The 19,395-nt window shown below is 39.6% G+C and overlaps 1 protein-coding gene across 6 annotated transcripts in view; it reads right to left on the bottom strand.

Moving 5' to 3' along the window:
* ABCB11 (ATP binding cassette subfamily B member 11) overlaps positions 1 to 19,395 on the bottom strand; it is a 43,177-nt gene that overhangs the window by 19,208 nt on the left and 4,574 nt on the right. For 3 of the 6 annotated variants that reach the window (XM_017836763.1, XM_017836776.1, XM_017836794.1), the window contains exons 2-12: positions 18,452 to 18,554; positions 15,249 to 15,270; positions 13,888 to 13,935; positions 13,749 to 13,797; positions 11,641 to 11,882; positions 9,418 to 9,505; positions 8,393 to 8,526; positions 6,431 to 6,602; positions 4,600 to 4,724; positions 3,689 to 3,863; positions 454 to 567 (exon numbers count right to left, since the gene is read on the bottom strand). In XM_017836763.1, the coding sequence (XP_017692252.1) occupies positions 454 to 567; positions 3,689 to 3,863; positions 4,600 to 4,724; positions 6,431 to 6,602; positions 8,393 to 8,526; positions 9,418 to 9,505; positions 11,641 to 11,882; positions 13,749 to 13,797; positions 13,888 to 13,935; positions 15,249 to 15,270; positions 18,452 to 18,527 (1,245 nt within the window). In that variant the 5' untranslated portion in view covers positions 18,528 to 18,554. Of the gene's footprint in view, positions 1 to 453; positions 568 to 3,688; positions 3,864 to 4,599; positions 4,725 to 6,430; positions 6,603 to 8,392; positions 8,527 to 9,417; positions 9,506 to 11,640; positions 11,883 to 13,748; positions 13,798 to 13,887; positions 13,936 to 15,089; positions 15,220 to 15,248; positions 15,271 to 18,451; positions 18,555 to 18,778; positions 18,895 to 19,395 lie in introns of those variants that run through there. The other 3 variants (XM_017836770.1, XM_017836785.1, XM_017836805.1) reach the window with 3 other exon arrangements.

The raw sequence follows: 19,395 nt of genomic DNA, 5'->3' as shown, positions 1-19,395 counted from the left end.
GGGCCTGTGCCTGTGCTCATTTGGGTAGCTCTGGGACAGGTGACAGAGGCCACCCTTGCCACTAATGCCAATAGTCACACCTTTTGATGCCATCTAGAGGCTGGGAGCTAGATGCTTGCTGCAAGTTTGATTGCAAAGTGACCATTACTGCCTGCCTACACTTTCCATCTGCCAGCACCGATAAGTAATTGTATGGCATGAGAAATAGGAATGAAGAACATCAGTAATTGAGGTAAAAATTCATTATTCAGAAGCAGGCCACTTAAGAAATCTGTTCAACACGTTTTTTGAGCCTATGCACATGCCACTAGACCTTTCTACTGGACAATCAATTTTTCTTTAATTGGATTAATTTTTCCTTATTTTACACAGTAGATAGAACTAGTACCACCTCAGGCTTATTTAATTATTTTTCCACTACAAAATAACATAGCTTAGAAATGCATTACTTACTTTATCTATTGTCTCAAAAATGTCTGCTGCAGCCCCACGACCGGTGGCAAAGGCTTCCAGACAGGGAGATGCCTGGCCAAGATTTAATGCTCCTACTAAAACACCAAAGAAAACCTGAAGAAGTGGAAAAAGAAATTAACAAAATACGACATTACATTTTTGTTATAATTTATAGTTTAGACATGCAAACCAAACTATAGTGGCTTGATGACTTCTCATGCATCTGCTGAATTGTGGTGATTCACTATATGAGCATTATCAGCCAACAAGAAAGCAAACAAATGCATTTTAGAAGGTATTTTCACTATTTTTCACAACTTTTTTTGAGGCCGAAGCAAATTACCCTATCTTATATTTGCCCTGTCCTAACAAATCATGCATCCAGGTATTCACTGACATGCCAGTGATGTATTTTTAAGCCATCTCAGTTTGACTGGGTGCCTGTTCCTTGAAACATGGACTGGAACTGAACATCGGTGGGAAGCAGATTATTTTGGGAATGTCTTTTACCAGTAAGCAAAAAGAGAAAGAAGCTTAAAACATTGTATTATGTATGCAGTTTTTTATGCATGTATTATACAAACTGCAGTTTGTATACTGCAGTTCCTGTCTCATCCAATGCTCAAAAAACTTACTTCTGGAGGAGGTACCAGCTGCAAAGAATACTTTTTTCTCTATGTCATGAAGAAATGAACTGTAAGGATTGCTACCAACACTGAATAAGCCACATTCTGAGGTGAGATTATTCTATCAGTGCAGGTGGACAGTTTCTGCAGGTAGCACACACCCAATGTGCTCACTGTTTCAAGTCCTTTTCTAAGAACCAAAAGGAAGAGTTACTAATGACCTCTTCTGAAAGCCCCAGGATCCCCTTTTTACCTAAGCCTAGGACAACACGAGAGAAAATGAGCCTCAGCATCCACTCTTCCTGGAAAGACTGGCAGACAATAAAGGCAGCTGAACAGAGTATCAAGTATCAGAGGACACTTCAGTTCAAGAATTCACACAGCTTGGTGTCTGGCCTTGCAGATCAGAAGCAAGTGAAGCTGTAGCATATCAACCAAAATACCAAAAATGTTTGTTCAAAATTTCCTAAGAGCTGCCAATGCTTCATTTCCTACAAAGAAGTTTTTATCAAGGTTCTTAAATGTAGAAAGGAATTGTCTAAGACTGAAAATGCTGGCAATTCTGATATGAGAGAGGATCTTCAAAGAACAGGACACTGGAAGATAGTGAACATGAAAAGGTGAAGGCTTATTTACCACTTATACACCACATATGCAAATATATTCAATATGTTCCTACAACAAGGAGTGAACTGCACTATATAGTAAGTATAGTTTATTTTTCCCAGTGCTACCATGTCAGAGCATGATTTTGAACAGTTTTTGAAATATTTTTTCCTAGAATTTACTCTGCTTTATTTCTTCTTAGTTTTTCAGTTACAGAGGTGGTTTGGCAGAACAGATTATAAATGTTTGGACAACGTCTTTGGTGCAGGCTTTTGGTCCATTTTCTTGCTTTGTTGTGGCTGATAGTTTGGACATTCACCCTGCACATTAGGAAATATGTAATGTAATGTATAATATGCAATCCTTTGCTCTAGTTTGACCTGGGAATTCTGCTAAGAAGCAATCAAGGACTCAGTTGGCCTTTAGGATGCAACACAAACGGTAGTCAGGATAAATGGGGCAAAGTGTATAAGGAAACACTACTGCTGAGAAAGAAATAGCAGTACACAGGACTCAGTTCTCCTGTTTACTGAGGATACCTATAGCTAAAGTGGAGGACTCTACTGTACACTATGTACTGCAAATATCTACACTGGGATGTACAGATTATGCCATAAATTCATACTCAGCTTTACTACTAAGTAATTTTTTTGTGTGAATGAGTCCCAAAGCAAGTAGGTTTTATGCATGTCAGAGTCCACCATGAACATAAGGGAGCAGGTTCTGTACATCTGACAGAAGAGGAAAGGAAGGCAATACTTAGTGTATCTGAATGCAGTATGACTGGTGGACAACACTTTTTGAGAAATCAGGAAAAGTATATTTATATGTTTTGTATCTACACATCCTTCCCTCCTGCACCCTATCAGACTAGGAGTGTATGGTAGAAAACATCAAATAGAAAATAGATGACTGGAAACTCAGAGGAAGGGGAGCAGAAGGGCGAGTCTCTCCACTGACAGCTACAATTTTTCAGCTACAGGGTAGCTCCCCACTGTTTGCCATTTGTCATTTGGAAGCACTGAACACCAGTTATCATGTGCAAGACAAGGAAATTGCTCACTTTGTTTTTCACAGCATTACCTCGTATCAACTACTCGTGTCAAGAGCAGGTGCAAACGATTTCCTGTGAGGGACATCCTGCTTGAACAGAATTACTCAAGTTAACAATGTTCTCAGAGTAATTTGCCAAACTCTTAGCAGGAAGCTTTGCACTGCGTGCTGCTGGTGGTTGAGAGCTGCGCAAGAGGCAGAGAAGGAGAGAAAATAGATGTCTCATCGGAATACCCAGGACTTACCAAAGTTCAGGAAAAGTTTGCTGTGGGTTTAGACTGGAGTCTGCCATTTGGGCAGTCCTAGCTCAAAGCAAATAACTAAAATATCTGTGGATGTTGGTTTTGTTGCATTTAGTCCATCAGTGGCTAGAGCATCTGCTGTGCAGAAATGGATGCACTAATGCCATGGTTTTTTACATACACTGCAGGAGCCACAGCCATGCGTGTTGTTATCCACATACATGTTTACATGTCCTTTGTAACAACAAAGCAACAGAAATTTTTTTTTCAAAGGAACAGAAAGTGTTCAAGAGAGAGAGGTTAGATTTGACAAAACTTTCTTTGCTTATGTTTCTTTTTATCACAAAGGGTTTTTTATTACAAAGTTCTTCAGAGAAGCCAGCATCCCAGAAGCCACATGCTGACTCAGAAAATGGGAAAGCTAGTTTCAGGCCTCTGACAATTGTGTAGTGGGCTCTCAAATGAAAGCATTATTCTGATCACAATAGGTAGTATTTAAAATCTTTAAAATAAACATGGATTTTTTTTTTAAATCTTATCCAATTGTGTCATATACTTTCATACGTATATTGAGTAATGATCTTTAAAAGATATACATAGTGTTTGTTACCACTGAGTCACCAGATACCAGAACACTACAAATATGTGTTTCAGAGTTACTATTTTAAAGAACAGTCCAGAAAAGTTGCATGAAGCTAAAATGGGTACCTGCAGAAGAGTGCCAGGTGAATACTCTTCTTCTTCAAGGACAAGTTTAGAACCATACCAAAAGGCTAATGCATAACTTAGGAAAATTATACACCACATGTAACCAGTGAATAATCCCATTATTATTCCTTTTCGAATTCCCCAGTGCTGAGCAAACACCAGATTCTTATCATATCTGTAGAAAGAGAGAAAAATAAAAGGGAATTAATTTGACAGAAATTTCAAAATGAGTAAAGACCAACAAAATGAGGCATCTTTGGCGACAGCAGAGTGTACACATAAGGTTGATACAGAATCAGTCTGAAGTGAGAGATCACAGCTGAAACCAGCAATGCTCCCAAATCATGAAATCCTTGTATGTTCTAAGTGTAACAAGCACAAGAAAAGCCACACTCATTGCAGATACCTCACCAGGGGATTTGGAACTTTAGCAGAGTAATACAGGATTTGACAATTCAGCCAACACTTCAGAGCACATCCTACAGTCATGTTATGCTTTCACAGAATTTAAGAGAAATTTGCAGTTTAACATCATCAAATCATGTCTTGCTGAAACTAGTTCTCTTACTTAGCTTGGAAGTACCTAAATTTTTCAGATGTGCTGTGAAAGTGATATATCAGACAATGTTTAGGGGAAAATTTGACAGTATGTTCTTACAAGTAGGAATGAATTGAAGGGAGCATTGCTGACGTTTTATTTCACAGATAAACTGAGTTATCAAACTAATCTTTCAAATGTTACTTGAAACCTAAATTTCTGAAACATAACATGCATATGCATCTCAAAGCTAACAGATAGCCATAGCTGTAGAATATAGAGAATATAATGGGCGTGAATCTGACATGCATTACAGCATTTCATTACTTCAGGAGGAAAAACATCAGAGATCTTGCAGTTTGTTCAAACAAACCTTTCAACTTCTTTCTTCTCCCCACCAAAAGCAGCCACTGTTCTGATGGATGAGAGCACTTCATCAGCCACAGCTCCAGCTTTTGCATAAGCCTTTAATTCTCGTCCTGTTAGTTTTGCCACAGCCTACAAAAGCATGAGAAGTGCTGGTTACACCTGAACTGCAGGTACAGAGAAGGTCAGTGATAAGCAGTGGTGGCTGCCACACTGTGCTGTCTGCTCTGCACAAGGTCACCTCCTGCACTCCAAGCAGGCTTTTATTAGGCACGCTGCACACTCGAACACTCGTGTCTTCTAGTACTAGGGCACATACCTTTGTAGCATAGGTTTTGCAACAGCTCTCTGCCCCAGGTAGCTAGAAAAAGCAGCTGGCAACACCTGCTTTCCCTCCCTGCCTCTCTCTCTGCTGCTAACTGTGTTTAAGCAGATTGCAGACTCAGGGTTTGTGCATAGGGGGAGGAAGGGGGAGCTTAAGTGGCCCTTCAGCCACTGTGGCAGATCCTAGCTTCAGAAAGAAGAGGTAACTGTAGTGATGGGGAGGATGGAAACAGATGTTGCCCAAAACTGTGCTTCGTTTCTCGGGCTGACAGCAAGCAGGCTCCTGCACAGCAGCCCAGAGCACACTGGATGCCAAAAGCTTACTTAAACTCAAAAAAATGGATGAAAATGTAGTCATGTACAATTCTACACAAAGATACCACACTGGCTTGAGAATGAGATAACATTAGAAAGTGTAAAGTGTCATTATTTACTTTCCCCCTTCCAATACCCTACTCCATGCACCTATTAGCCACTTTTGGAGATAAACCAGTCTAGATTAACCTTGGGTCTGTTTTCATCATGGTAAAAAACAAAGACTTGGTCTGGAAAGGCTGGTAAGGAGGAAACACTTAGGTCTGTGAAAGGAAAGAGATGGGTACAGAGAATTAACAGTGGAAAGGGGGAAAATTACAGACATAAAGGGGAATGAGCTCGGAAAGGTATTGCAAATGAAGGAAAAGCATTTGGGGTTTTTTTTCATTCCCTGCCAGGATTCTGCTCTCCCACTTCACACTGAGTCATTATTCATGTCATCTACTTGCAGCCAGCACAAGATGCTAAAGGAGAGCTGGAAGACAAGACATTAGTCAAGGTTATATTAGAGGTTTGATAGAAAAATGATAGCAAGCTCTTCCTGAAGCAAAAGAAATTAGATTCCCAGAGGGCTGAGCCCAACAAGAATGCAAAGGAGGAGCAGGAACTACCCAGCCCTGATGGGTGTGGTAGAGGAGGTGAGAGGGCAGTTTCCCTTTTCCCTGTCCTTTTTCTGCACAGTAACAGGAAGTTTGTAGGAAGTGGATGGAGAAGCAGAACAGGAACAACAGGGAGAGGGTGCAGCAGCTTCCAGGAGCAAGGACAGCTTGAGGTAATTTTGAGCAGTTATTTTCAACTATTTTAAGTTTCTGAAAATTGATCGTTCTCAAAAGCTGCCAATTTACATAGAGAAATCAAGTCCCATGTCTTGTAACCATCTAAACCAGTAATAGAGAGAAGGTAAAGGCCAGATTCTGATCTCAGCAATGATAACATCTATCCACAGGACCCACAAGAAGGTGTGCTTATACTCCCATCTTAGAAGCAGAATATGTCATTCTGGAAAAGCAACAGTGGGAGCAAAGCCCACCTCCCCTCCACACACCCTTTCCTTCCCCTCCTGTCCAGTGCTGCTGTGACCATAATCTGCCTCTCTTGACTTTAAAGGGGTGTAATAGACTTTACCAATCCTCACAGCTCCATGGCATGATCTTCCCTGCCTATCGTTCCTCAAAATGAACCTTTCACAATTCACTTACCAAGCCATAGATAGCCGCTCCAATCCCAAGCAAAGGGCTGACTGCAATGATAACCAAGGTCAATTTCCAGCCACTGACAAATCCCAGTAGGAATCCACACACAAAAGTGGTTATGCGCTGGATAAAGATTGCTGCTTGGTCAGCAATAGCCTCATTAATTTTGTTAACATCACTGGAAAAAATAAAACAACAACAAAAATCAACAGACAATTGGTGAGCATACCTTTTGTTTGTGTTACAGGTCCTGGCCGCATTTGGCTTAGTTGCTTTTCCCTGGAGAGGGCCCTTCCTCATCCCTATTCTTTCACCATCAACCCTTACAAAGACCCTGGGCTACAGTGAGAAAGCCTTTGCAATGGCAGAAGGCTTTTAGACATGAATACTGCAGAGGTGATGGCATCCTTTCCCAAGAAAAGTTGCCCTGACAGCTGACTTATTCACTAGCTGGTTCTTACTACTCTGCCCACGCTGATTCGAAGGACAGGGCAGAGACATCCCAGCTGGATAATGGAAAAACAGCATAGCTGATATAGCATTCCTCACATCATGGGGCACTGAGAATGTACCATATCACCTTGCCAAGCAGACAGGAAAGGGGAAGAGGGCTCTAACTCTCTTCTAGTTACACCTTCCACCACCTCCCAGTTCCTCCCTCCATTCTGTAAGGTAGTTTATTCTCTAAATGAGAGAGTGGGAAAATCAAGGAGGGCTACTTTAACATTGGAGGCAGTGGGAAAACATGACAGTTCTATCACATGGAGGATAGTGGTGCAGCAGTTGGTATCATTCAACTCCTAGGCAGCTGCAGAGTTCATTTGTTCTCTCTTAGGCATTGCCAATACAGAAAAAACGTATTCAAGCAAAACACTCTTGGCTACTACCTCATCTCTGAGATTAGAAGAACTAGGAACTCCTGGAATAAACAGTAGCTCAGTACTACTGAGATTTAAAGTGCAAAGTTGTAAGCTCATTGATACATCAAGTGAAAATATAGTCCACTGTTGAAAAATGTAAGAGTGTTGAGTAGAAGAATCATGTTTGTATTTCTTCTGGCAAATGGTTTTGCAGTCAAGAAGCTTTCTGCAGGTCACAGGACAATGTTGTTCAAAACCAAGGGAACTGCGTTATTTATTAGACAAATACATGCTTAGTTCCTACTTTTTCTGAAGAAATTCTTCACAGCAACATAAGCTTGCCATTTATTCTTCACGAAAAGAACACCACAGAAAGTAATAGATACCGGTGAGTAAAGGCAAATAAAATCCCCTTCAGCTACAGAAAAATCTTCTGCAAATGTGACTATTATGCAGGCACAACTGAGAAGAGCCATCTACAGTCGGCATATCCACCCCGCAGCTGCCTGCAGCCTGTAAACAGGAACTACTAAGGAGCAAGCCTTTAACTCTGGCTAAATGCTTACCCAGGATGAGATGGTTTCTCCAACTGCCTTGTGTCCATATCTAAAGATAAGAGCTTGTATCTTCTTTAGCAGAAGATTAAGCAAGGCTCACTCTTTCCTTTTAAAATCCAACAAAAGCAAAGTCATGCCCCTAATGTGATTTTCCTTTCTGAGAAGTGAGAGAGGGTTCAGATCAATGTCTTCAGACTCAGGGAGTGTGCACTGACAGCCAAATTATAGATCATTCTGAAAGGATTGGGCACAGATGGAGAAGGCAGGAGAAGACAAACAGGAAAAAAAAACCCTACCCCAAAACCCATCCAAAAAAACCCCCCCACATTTACTGACAGACAAGGCACAAAAGGGAAATAATTGTGGCTTAACAGTTATGGCACTCAGTTCAAAGACGGGGGAGATAATCCATCTGGTTGCTACTCCCAGGAAAATAGCTGTATTTGTATTAAAAGTTGTTTGTCAAATGCCTGATTTTTGGCACTCTGTGGTATTTGAAAGAAATTACAAAATGTTTTCTATAGCATACATTTTTTTTCCAGATTACTTACTCAGAAATTCGGGTGTTCAGTTCTCCTACAGATGTACAGTCAAACCAGCCTATATCCATTCGCATTATTTTCCTGAAATAAGCTTTCCTGATTTTCTGTATCTGACGAGCTGCAGACATAACCCAAAAGCAGATCTGGGAAAAGCATAAAGTGGTCGATAAAATGCAGTAAAAAGTCCTTTTACTCCCAACAAATGGGAAAATGCAATTTGGATAAAATGGGATAAAGCAATTTGGCTATTGATAAAATTACTATTCAGGTAAAATACATTCTGGCTACATAGACATGCTAGTTGTTTTGATCTTTAAATAATCCAGCAATTTTATATAGCCTGTGGATCAAGCATTTGTCACAGTTCTGGTAGGATGAGAGAAGAGGCAAGGTAAATTATTTATGCTGTTATGTGAATGTCATATGGACAAACTTTTTTCCATCTACAACTGCAAGTAGTACAGGGATGGCAGCCATCCTACCTCAGCAAAACTCTGAAATAGTTCTCAGGAAGGAGAATGACAAGTGATTTTTGTTATTATAAAAAGCTTCCAAAGCAGTGGACCCTATGCAGGAGTCGTCTGAGCTTGTGACTCATCTCAGTCATAAGGACTGAACCATTACTACAGAATACATAGGGTGTGATTCTTCTCCAACACCAGTTTTACACAAGTATTGCTCTGTAACATCTCTATAATAGAAACACAGGGCTCAATACAGTTGAGATGCCTGCTTGGAATCTGCATATCCTTCAGCTGCTATTGTAGGAGGGCATGGGGATTCCACAGCAGCCACACTTGAGCAAGTATTGCTTGTGGTGTGGGTAAAACTTATCCTTTTGCAAAGGTATGCATGCACAAATCCAAGGAGCTCTCAGACTGACAGAGCTAACATATTTCAGATGATAGAATGCGAACTGAAAGCATCTGTTCTGCTCAAATAGGTAGCTAGCAGTTAAAAGGAATATAATTAACATAAACTTCATTATTTAGTGATTTAAACTTTCAAATCAAAATAGAAAAAAGAATACTGACTTGGAGGTATCCTAACACGAGTATGGCACAACCAATTCCTGCATAGTATCCTGCAAATCTGGTCATTTCTTGTTCAATATCCAGCAGCCTGAAAAAAAAAGGGGGAAAAAAAAAGTTAGCAATACTGTTTTAAATTTGATTTCTAGTCTGGTGTGTCCTCAGGTTAGTCAGGTCAGCCAGCAAATCAACTTGTTTTGCTAACAGAGGCTATCCCTATCAGGGGCTGGATTCCTTGCTCTGCCTGTTGCACAGGGCCAGGGAGCTGGCAGGGACCAGAAAATGCTCTGCCATCCTGCAGTCTCTGGGAAACCCCCCAGACTGCATGCTCCAAAAGAGCACAGGTGAGCAGGAGTTTCAGAGAAAAACTGCAAAACAAGTTTTCATTAGATGTTGAATGTGCTTGCTTTGTGCCATTATACCAGCTAATAACACTCAGATTTCAACATAGGGAGAAATGAGGGCTGCTAAAGTCAATTCAAATATTACTTCAAATATAAGTTTCTAATCTGAAATGATTATTTGTTTTTGTTACTCAAGTAGGAGTGTTAAATTACTCATAATATCAGTGAAAGGCATTGAATTGCTGCTTTTGCATTTAGGTTACTTTGAAATAGGCATTTAAGATTGTTTTAGGTTATTCTTTTAGACAACTTTTTAAAAACATCCTGCAGACAGCAAATTCTATTCCATTTACCCAAAATTTTGCACACAGAACTTTTAAGCCAAAAGGGAACACTATGAATCTGACTTGATCTCTTGCAAAAAACAATCATGGAAGCAACTCAACTGCCTGACACAGATATCCAGTACAATTTTTCATGTTTAATCAAGATCATGAAACAGATCCTCCTAGAAATTGTGCCAAGGCACATGATAAATAAGGAGGTGGCTGGTGACAGCAAACATGTCTTCACTAAGGGCAACTCCTGCCTGACAGATTTGGTGGCCTTCTATGATAGGGTTAAGCTTTGGTGGCTGAGGGAAGAGAGACTGACATCATCTACCCAGACTTGTGCAAAGCATTTGACGCTATCCCACATGACCCCCTTGTCTCTAAGCTGGAGAGAACACAGATGGACCACTTGGTGGATGAGTAATTGGCTGGATGGTCACACTCAAAGAGCTGCAGTCAACAGCTCAATGTCAAAGTGGAGACCTGTGATGAGTGGCATTCCTTAGGGGTTGGTATTTGGACCAGGGCTCTTTCAGATCTTTGTCAGTGACATGGACAGTGGGATTGAGGGCAACTTCAGCAAGTTTCCTGGTGACACCAAGCTGTGGGGTGTGATGGACATACAGGAGGGAAGGGATGCCATCCAGATGGACCTTGACAGGCTTGAGAGGTGGGACCGTGGGAACCTCATGAAGTTCAACAAGGCCGAATGTGAGAGGGCAATCTCAACCATAAATACAGGTGGGGCTGGGGCTGGATTGAGAGCTGCTCTGTGGAGAAGGGCTTGGACAGACTGGAGCAAGTAATTTGGCCCCAGTCACCTCTATCTAGGTATGTGAATCACTTCCATGTGCTGTGAATTTCAAAGACCTTTAGAAAGTGACTTTTAATTCTAATTAAATATCTAATTAAGTGTGACTCAAAGATTAGAAAACTCTTGGAATGAGGCACTGAAAAATGACTTTTAGGAGAGGTTACAGGGTCAAACTTGGCTTTGACAGATGTGTATCTGAATGAATCATCTAGACTCCATTTATTATAGTTCATGGAAAGAAACAGGCTGTCTTATATGGTGGTTCATCTGACCTGCCTCAGAAATCCACCATAAGCTAATGAATTGTATTCTAGAAATGCTCATTTCTCTCAATGACAAGAGTTAACTAACTTGCTCAGAAGTCATCAGGCATTATAGGTCCTAACCTATAGTCCTAACCAGAATGACCAGAAGTCATTATTATCTATAGTGTAATCAGTAAAATAGATTAATGAATTCAGATATATAATATGTATATCTGTTATCAGAACAATCGTAATCAAAGAATATTCTTGCTGACATCTGTAGCTGAAAGATCAAGACCCAAGCTGACCTTCTGTCCCTCTAGATAATATCTCCAGCTCAGTAATTGACTCTGTAATAAGAACCATGTCCCTTTTTTGCCTTATGAATAGAAAATGTAAGATTCAAAGGCTGAACAGGACCCTCAGTAGCAAGGCATTCTCTGACAAACTATAATAACAATGGAAAATAAACAAATACATTCATTACTTACCCACATCTTACTGTGACATTCTTTTCATTCTGATGAATAGTACCATTAATCCACACTATGGTGTTATTTACACATGTCTTGTTTGGGTCTTTAAGCTCTTGCATTTCAATGTCATATTCAATAAATGTGTCTGCCATTGCACCAAACACAAGCAACACAGCTGGTTGGGCTATTCCATGAACAATAGCACAGAAACTACCAACGACCATCATTAAAATCTCCGTAGATGAAGCAAATCGAAACTAAAGAGAGAAGAAAAAATATGGTCTCTGCTGAGAGGCAGTCTTCATACTGCTTGTATACTGATAAATCACTAATTAGGTGGATCAGATAAAAAACATTCTCTTTAAACTTCAGAATTATCTTCAATACAAAAAGAAGACAAATCTCTCCAATCCAATCTAATTGCATCTGTGATTACAGCCTCATAAATTATTGAGCTCCATTTTAACATGTGAATGAATGTATCATCATGTAACATTAAGAGCTCAGTATTGTTCCACATTACCATCATTGCAGAAACTAGCTAAGAGATTAAGAATAGTAACTATAATTCATAGACAGAGAGGGAAGGGAGGAAAAAGCCTTGGGGCATTATGCAGAGCCTCCAAATAGAGTTAGAGAGTTTCTTAAAAGTCTGAGGTGCCTTGGTGAAAATTCAACTAAACATGCCAGAGCAAGTTCTCATAGTTAATATTCTAAAGCCTGTTGGTTGAGCCAGGCAGTTATGCATTGGCTTTTAATCTGGGAGAAATGTATAGAAATATGACATAGTATGCAGCAAAAAAAGAGACTGAGCTAAATCCTATTACCTTACATTCGCTATGGGCTAAGAGTGTGCCTACGTGTAGCTGGTCACTTGGCAAAGATACAGTGATTTAAGTTACCTTTTTCATGATTTTTTGAAGTTTGATTCTCTGGTTGAAGTCAGGCACAAATATATAGTTTAAACTGTCCATATAGAATATCAGTTTCAAATGCTATACATTTTGAAATAGGAGATTAAAGAGAAATCATAGCCTATTGAAGAACCTATCTCCAGGTGCTACAACGTGTCTAAGAGAAGAAAGGGTGGAAATTTGAAGCACATATGGAAAAGGGACCTTAGGGCAAAGACAAGATACAGTGAAAAGCAGTAAACACAAGAGAAATAAATAAAAGGTCTTTCCAAAAAAAAAACAAAACAAACCCAACTGTAACACTACCACTGTTCTGCAAACCTTGCTCATAAGAAATCTAGGAATTCCCTTGTTTAAAAAAACCTCCACACAGAAAATGCACAGATATGTGGTATCTGGTCTCTCAGCACATCTGAGGCAAACGTACTGTGTTAACCCACTGCACTTTAAATATCTCTGTAAAACTGCCTACGGAATTCAAACCCCTCTGCTTGAAAGAATAGCCTTCTCTGTGGACAGACTGTTCTCTCCACCCAACTAGAAGTTGAGATACTTAGCCAGGTACAGTACAATGAATGTAACTGCACTAGTCCAGTTTTACAGTCAGGACCATATTAGTCTGGACACATTACAGGCTAATTGCCCACACTATGTCCAAAACAGAAGTAATAAGACCTCTTAGCTGCATGCTGCAGCTGCAGGGTTGGACATCTCTTCACTACATTAAATTTAAAATATATGTGGACCCTATGGAATTACATCAAAGGCTAGACATACTATATGTTATTGTGCATCCACAAGTTTCTATAGCTACCAAATCTTCTAATACACATAGAGCAATTACAAGGGAGCTAAATTATCTGCCCAATATCACACAGTAATTTTTTGACAGAAATAAGAATGAACCAAGGTCACCTAGATCCTTGTTTTGCATCTTACCTCATTTCCACGTATCTACCTGTAGATTTAATATAATGTTTTTAATAGGCAATTTTGACATAAACATCGATTATCAATACCAAACTGACAAGATGACAAAGGGTTCTATTAAATTCCCATTGAATTTATTGGCAGGATTTCAGGCCAAAAGATTTAATCCTTAAAAGTTTGGGTTAGTCACAGCTATTCCCCAAAACAACCATATTGGTTACTGTCACTTATTCTGCAGCACAACACACATCAAATATTTATAGCCATTGCTTTCGTTACCAGCTGAAAGAAGCCAACACGAACACTGTTTTCTTTCTTCTTTGATGACCTTTCAGGACAGAAAACATAAAATTATCAACTTATATTTTAGAACATATTTTGTTCTATACACAAATATAAAGAATTGAACTTAACTCACTTTTCACTTTTCTTCTCTATAAAAGGTTCTTCATATGTATAGAAATTCCTGGCAAAAAGGATAAGATTTTACATTATTACTTTTAGTCTCTTGGTTACTTCTCTGAAATTACATTTTGTTGAGACATTTTCCCCAGGTTTATACTTAGTTTTATAAACAGCTCCTCAAAATACTGTTGCTGTAATGTGGATTGCGGGTTCTCTGAGGTCAGTGAGAGAAAAATCTACCATCCAAATTGTTGGCTAATCCTTTCTTTAAGAGAGAAAAAAGTCCCATATGTTCATATTGCTATAGTGCAATAGAATCTCTTATCCTATCACAGTTGGGTTGATTTTTTTTTCCTCGGTGCTCACATTTTGTATAATCAGTTAAATCAAAAGGACTAGTTGCACTGTTATGGATGGGATCCATACATAGCAAGTAGTCATCATCAGGTGTGTACATTCAGTGATGAATGAGTAGGGATATTCTATTTGTGGTGGGGTTGGGTTTTATTTGTTTCATTTGTTTTTATTTGGTTTTTAATGAAACAAATTTAATCAAGCTATATTTGTCATAAACTGTTTTCAGAAACCAGATCCTGGAAAGCCTGAAGGAAGCTTTCCTTCAGGTATGTAGGACCATATGTGTGTTATGTGTAAAAGTCCAACAGAACTTGGGTTTGAAGATAAGTGGGAAGACATGGTAGACCTTGAATACTGGCTTGGTGCTCTCTTAGATGTGCAACCTGATAAAGACAAAAATTAAGAGATGCTCTAGCTTCTACATTTTAGAAGTAGCTCTCAGACCATGTACGCTGTGTCAGAAAGAGCTGGCTCAAATTATAGCACCCATTCTCCAGCCTGCCACAGAGTTGTCCAAAGGTCTAGAAAAGAGCAGGCTCTTAATCCCATTTGAATCTCTGATTATAGCTGAAGGTCAAATTCTCTAAATCATTTCATATTTTAACTATCCGGAATTCTACGTTTAAATTTTAATATCTGAGCTCAAATGAAGTGAGCAAATTCCTTTTGTTTTAAAACCTTTTGTTTTAAGCTTTAAGAGAAATTAATCAGGATTGATTAAAATTCCTGAAAAACTCATTTCTCAAGCTAAAAGCACTGAAGAAAGATAAATTTGAATATTAAAAACATTTTCAAAAGGAAGACCATATTTTCCTGGCATTTTTGTTTCTAAAGGTTTCCAAGACTGCTTTGGTCTACCTGTTTCAGTTGTATCAAATAAGGCAGTTCAGCTGCAAGAGAACAGCTTTTTCAAAAAAAGGTCATATATTTTGTCAGTGTGCCAATTTGATCCGATGACATTAACTTCTTTGAATATTCCTAGAAATATTGATTGTTCCGTTCGTGTACACGACTTACTCTGATTTCTTCAAGCTGTTACCTGTTAGGGAAAATAAATGCACAGCCTAGTTAATAATTGTTGTTAGAGTACATAATCTTCTGTAGACATGTGAAATACAAACCCTAGAACCCCATGGGACCTGATCATTCCTAGGTTATAAACATCATATTCCCACTAATACCTATAGAAACCAGGGATATGGTTTACACTAAATATATTATTCAGGACATTTGTCAAAAGTCAACTCCTTTTCATTGCAAACTGTTTGCTAATATTCAACTGGTTCTCTTGGGAATGGTCTCATCAAGGAATACCACTCTATTGTCATTCCATGCATGCTTCCTGAAAGAAGGATTAGTAGCTCTTCAGTCTTGCCTTCTAACAGCTTAGACTGCAAATCCTGTGGAAGAGGGGCAGTTGTGGCCCTGGAGGGTATGATGAACCTGTTGTACTGACGTCTACTCTTGGGGCACTGTCTAGGGAACCACAGCTTAGAGAAATGGAATTATACTGCAAGACATAATTATGCTGTAGAGCAATTCCTTGGTCCCCAGAAAAGGTCTGGATTTAGCTCCCTTTCAAAAGATGTTGTGAAAGACATCATACCTGAAGTACAGCTTGTGTTGTCAGGGGCCCCAAAAAATGTCATCATAAGGTCTGATGTAGAAAAGATTTGCTGTACATCACTTGAGATGACAATGAATAAAGAGCTAGTTTTATATCTACATCACAATTTGGATAATCTAAGGGCACTTAGCATATGTACTTCGTTAATTTATGATGCATTTGCCAGCTCAACATCAGGTTCAGAACCATGGTTTGCTTTTCAAGCACTGCCTTCCTTTCTTCACATCTAGTGACACATCACTGAGCATGCACAGGTCCGTCTCACAGAGTAAACACAGAGCAACTTTGCTTTGCAATTCACAGAGGGTGCAAAGAAAGTCACTGCAACCACAAATTTTGCCACTATGATTTTTCTACCTAGGGAAGTAAGTGGCTGGAAGAGATGAACAGTTTTCTGTCCCAGAAGCAGCATATATCCCCTCAACCTATTCACTCCCTTGTTCTCATCATTCCTGCCCACTTCTACATCTATACTGGAATCCACAATGCCCCTTGCATTGAAACTGCTGCTAGTTAGCAGCCTAAGTGAGAGGGTTTAAAAATCAAAACAAAACACAGCAGGTGAGGTGAGTGGGGAGATCTGCAGCGCTACAAGCACACAGTGTGCTGGGGTATCAATATACACTGGGGAGAGAACACAATATTTCAGAAAACATTCACATCGGGTCTTTTTACAGTCATGAAGCTGAGGTTGTTGCTGCTATGTTGGAGACTTCAAAATGAGCTGCAGAATCTAACATGCCAGAAAGATATTTGATGAGGATTGTTAAAAACCAAAGAAATTATCTGGCTAACACAGAGTGACAGAAGGTGGGAACATAACACCTTCTGCACATGAAACTCTTGTTCAGTTTCTAATGTCATAGCAAAAAACTGCACACGTGGTGTCTTCTAATGGAACAGCTGCTTTTATGTTTGCAGGTATAACTCAATCTCTACAAAGATAACCACAATCAAGGCTTAGTCTAAGCTCAGACTGAATACTCTAAATGTATTCAGACTCTACTGTTACACCCACAGCAGTCCTATGAGACATCCTATTACCGATAAAAATTGGAAGGAAATCCCAAACCCAAGCAATGAATGATAATAGATTTGAAATACAGACTTCAGCTATGAAGTTTTCAAAATAGCAACAGACACCACAGATCAAGTTATAACTGGGACACAGCTGTTATATAGCAGAAAGAGAGGCTTGAAGAGGGCCCTCATTAAAAATCAGCCATAGGGTCTTGTAAAAGTATCTTATTTTGTGAAATTTCATTACCTACTTGGTTATATGAAGAATTATGCTGTGTGCTGCAAGTTTTAACAAAAGGCAGCTGTATGGTTCCCAAGGAATGAAAAACACTGAGGCTGCACTGTCTTAAACCTGAACTGTTGTCTAGGAAGGGGAAAAAAATCACTTTATCTCAGTCTAGTATGATTTGCTTTATTTTATTTTTGTTGGTAAAAAATAGTTCCAGCAGAGAGGCACTGTCTTTCAACATGAGTCTTCAGTTTCCTGGAGGTGATCTGTCATAAAGTATTTCAAGGGAAATAAAACTGCATGCTCTCTATTACTATCCAGCTTGATTGTTCTAACAACACATCTGAATATTTAAAAGATAACCCAAGCTAAGAAAGCATCCCTCCTCCCCAAGCTGTTTTGTTCAGAGCTGACTCAAGAATGCTTATTTTGATGACAAAGCAGGTGAAACTGGGGTTGATTGTCACATTTGTAAATCCCAGTAAGGCCCTCATTTAGAACACAAGCTATTTCATGCATGGTTTTAAGCTTTTCACTCACAAATGTTTTTAATGAAAGTTTAAACACTTCCAGGATTAGGCTGCAGCTGTCATACATACAAAATGCATGTATGCTTAGGGAATCTGGTGATATTTGAGTACTGGAATGCTTTTGAGAACACTTTTTACTCTATGTGAGGAGCAAGTACATTGCCATTCATTGCAATTTATCTTTCACTGTGGGCTACTGTTTTGTTTTCCTTTGAACATTACAATCTGTATAAATATTTAACACCCTCTTTTTTGATGGCTTTTCTCAAGTCATATAAATAGAACTGAAAATATTTAGCAGTTTCTCTTCATGTTTCTCCTTGATTCATGCTGCATTTAGACTGGTAAAATGGACATTGCAAAGGAAAAACGGAAAAAAGGAGGATAAGCTCTGATGAGAAAAAGGAATGCAGATCTTCATTTATCATTAGTTTATAAGAATTATGCCTATTATGACTACAAATAAAAGTGTTTGCTGAAAGAAACTATGGAAGACAGCACCTTTTTCTTTTTCACAATAAAAGCCTTTTACTTGTACACCAAAGAGCTGAGCGTAAAAAACGATGTAGATACCTTGAAATTGTTAGCTGCTATGTAAATATTGTCCATGAGTAGGGATTTTTATACATAGTTTTTTACAGAAAAGTTGTTTTTCAGGCAGCATACCCATAACAGCAGATACCACATAACTCTATATTTATTCCACAGACGGTTTTCTTTGTATTCTGTAGACTATTTGCTTCACTTAGGCCACCCACCATCTATTTCACATGCTTTATAAAATAAGGAGGTGACTGAAGAATAAACTTCTTACATTTACCATCCAAGTCAAAAGCATAGTTATCCTCTCCCAATCTCTTGATGCTACGCAGAACAACAGGGTCAGACATGATGATTATTTACTTCAATCAGAAGCCCTGAAAAGAGATGGTGGGAGGGAGAGGAAGAATATCAGCATACATTTGTCTGCAAACATAAAACAATATCATGTTAAACTTCTACTTACCTCAGTTTTGCCCTCATGATCCCAGGATGATGTCTGGGATTACAGCACTGATTACAGCACGAGTTAGAATAGCTGTGACAGGCTCAGTGAAACTAAAGAGCAGAAAAACACCTCAGAGAAGAGGGCTCAACTCACCCCAGAGTGCAAAGCCTCTGACAGGCTTCAGTGCCTCCTGCCTTGAGCAGAGCTGTTCCCAGGGTTTGTCAGCCACTGCAAAGAGCCCTGTCCCCATTTATGGCTCTGTTAAATAAACTACTGCCTTTGTGTGGGTGACATCCGTAGGCAATAGAGTGAGATATTAACATGACAGGTCCTGCCTCACTTATAAGGGAGCAGCAGGCAGGAGACCTCCCCTGCCTTGTGCTGTCCCAGGTGTCAGCAGCCAGCAGGACCATGACAGGGGACAGCTGGGGACAAGGGTGGATGGGGGGAGGCCCCAGAGCCACACCGACACCTGCATCATCACCACCACAGCAGCACTCCCACAGCCCTTGGCTACCAGACCTGCTCCTCTGGACAGTTTTATTCCTAACTATTCACACAGACATGCTGAGCAGATGTCATACATGAGAAGAAATAAGAAGACGAAGTTAGTACTTTTTTGTTAAAGAAGCACTTCTGTGAGGCAAAACCTGCCAGTAGTTAGGCCTGGCATCCAAGATGGCGCCCAGGGAAAAGCGCTGCAGAAGCCCTCCCCAAAACACACCCTTTCACAACCAAAGTCATCTCATCCACATCTTTGTTTAACGTAA

This window comes from Lepidothrix coronata, unplaced genomic scaffold (genome assembly GCF_001604755.1).
Source record: "Lepidothrix coronata isolate B3197 unplaced genomic scaffold, Lepidothrix_coronata-1.0 Scaffold7, whole genome shotgun sequence".
In the NCBI taxonomy this organism is placed as follows: domain Eukaryota; kingdom Metazoa; phylum Chordata; class Aves; order Passeriformes; family Pipridae; genus Lepidothrix; species Lepidothrix coronata.
The sequence above is the reverse complement of the archived record's forward strand: the minus strand, read 5'-3'. Positions and strand labels throughout refer to the sequence as shown.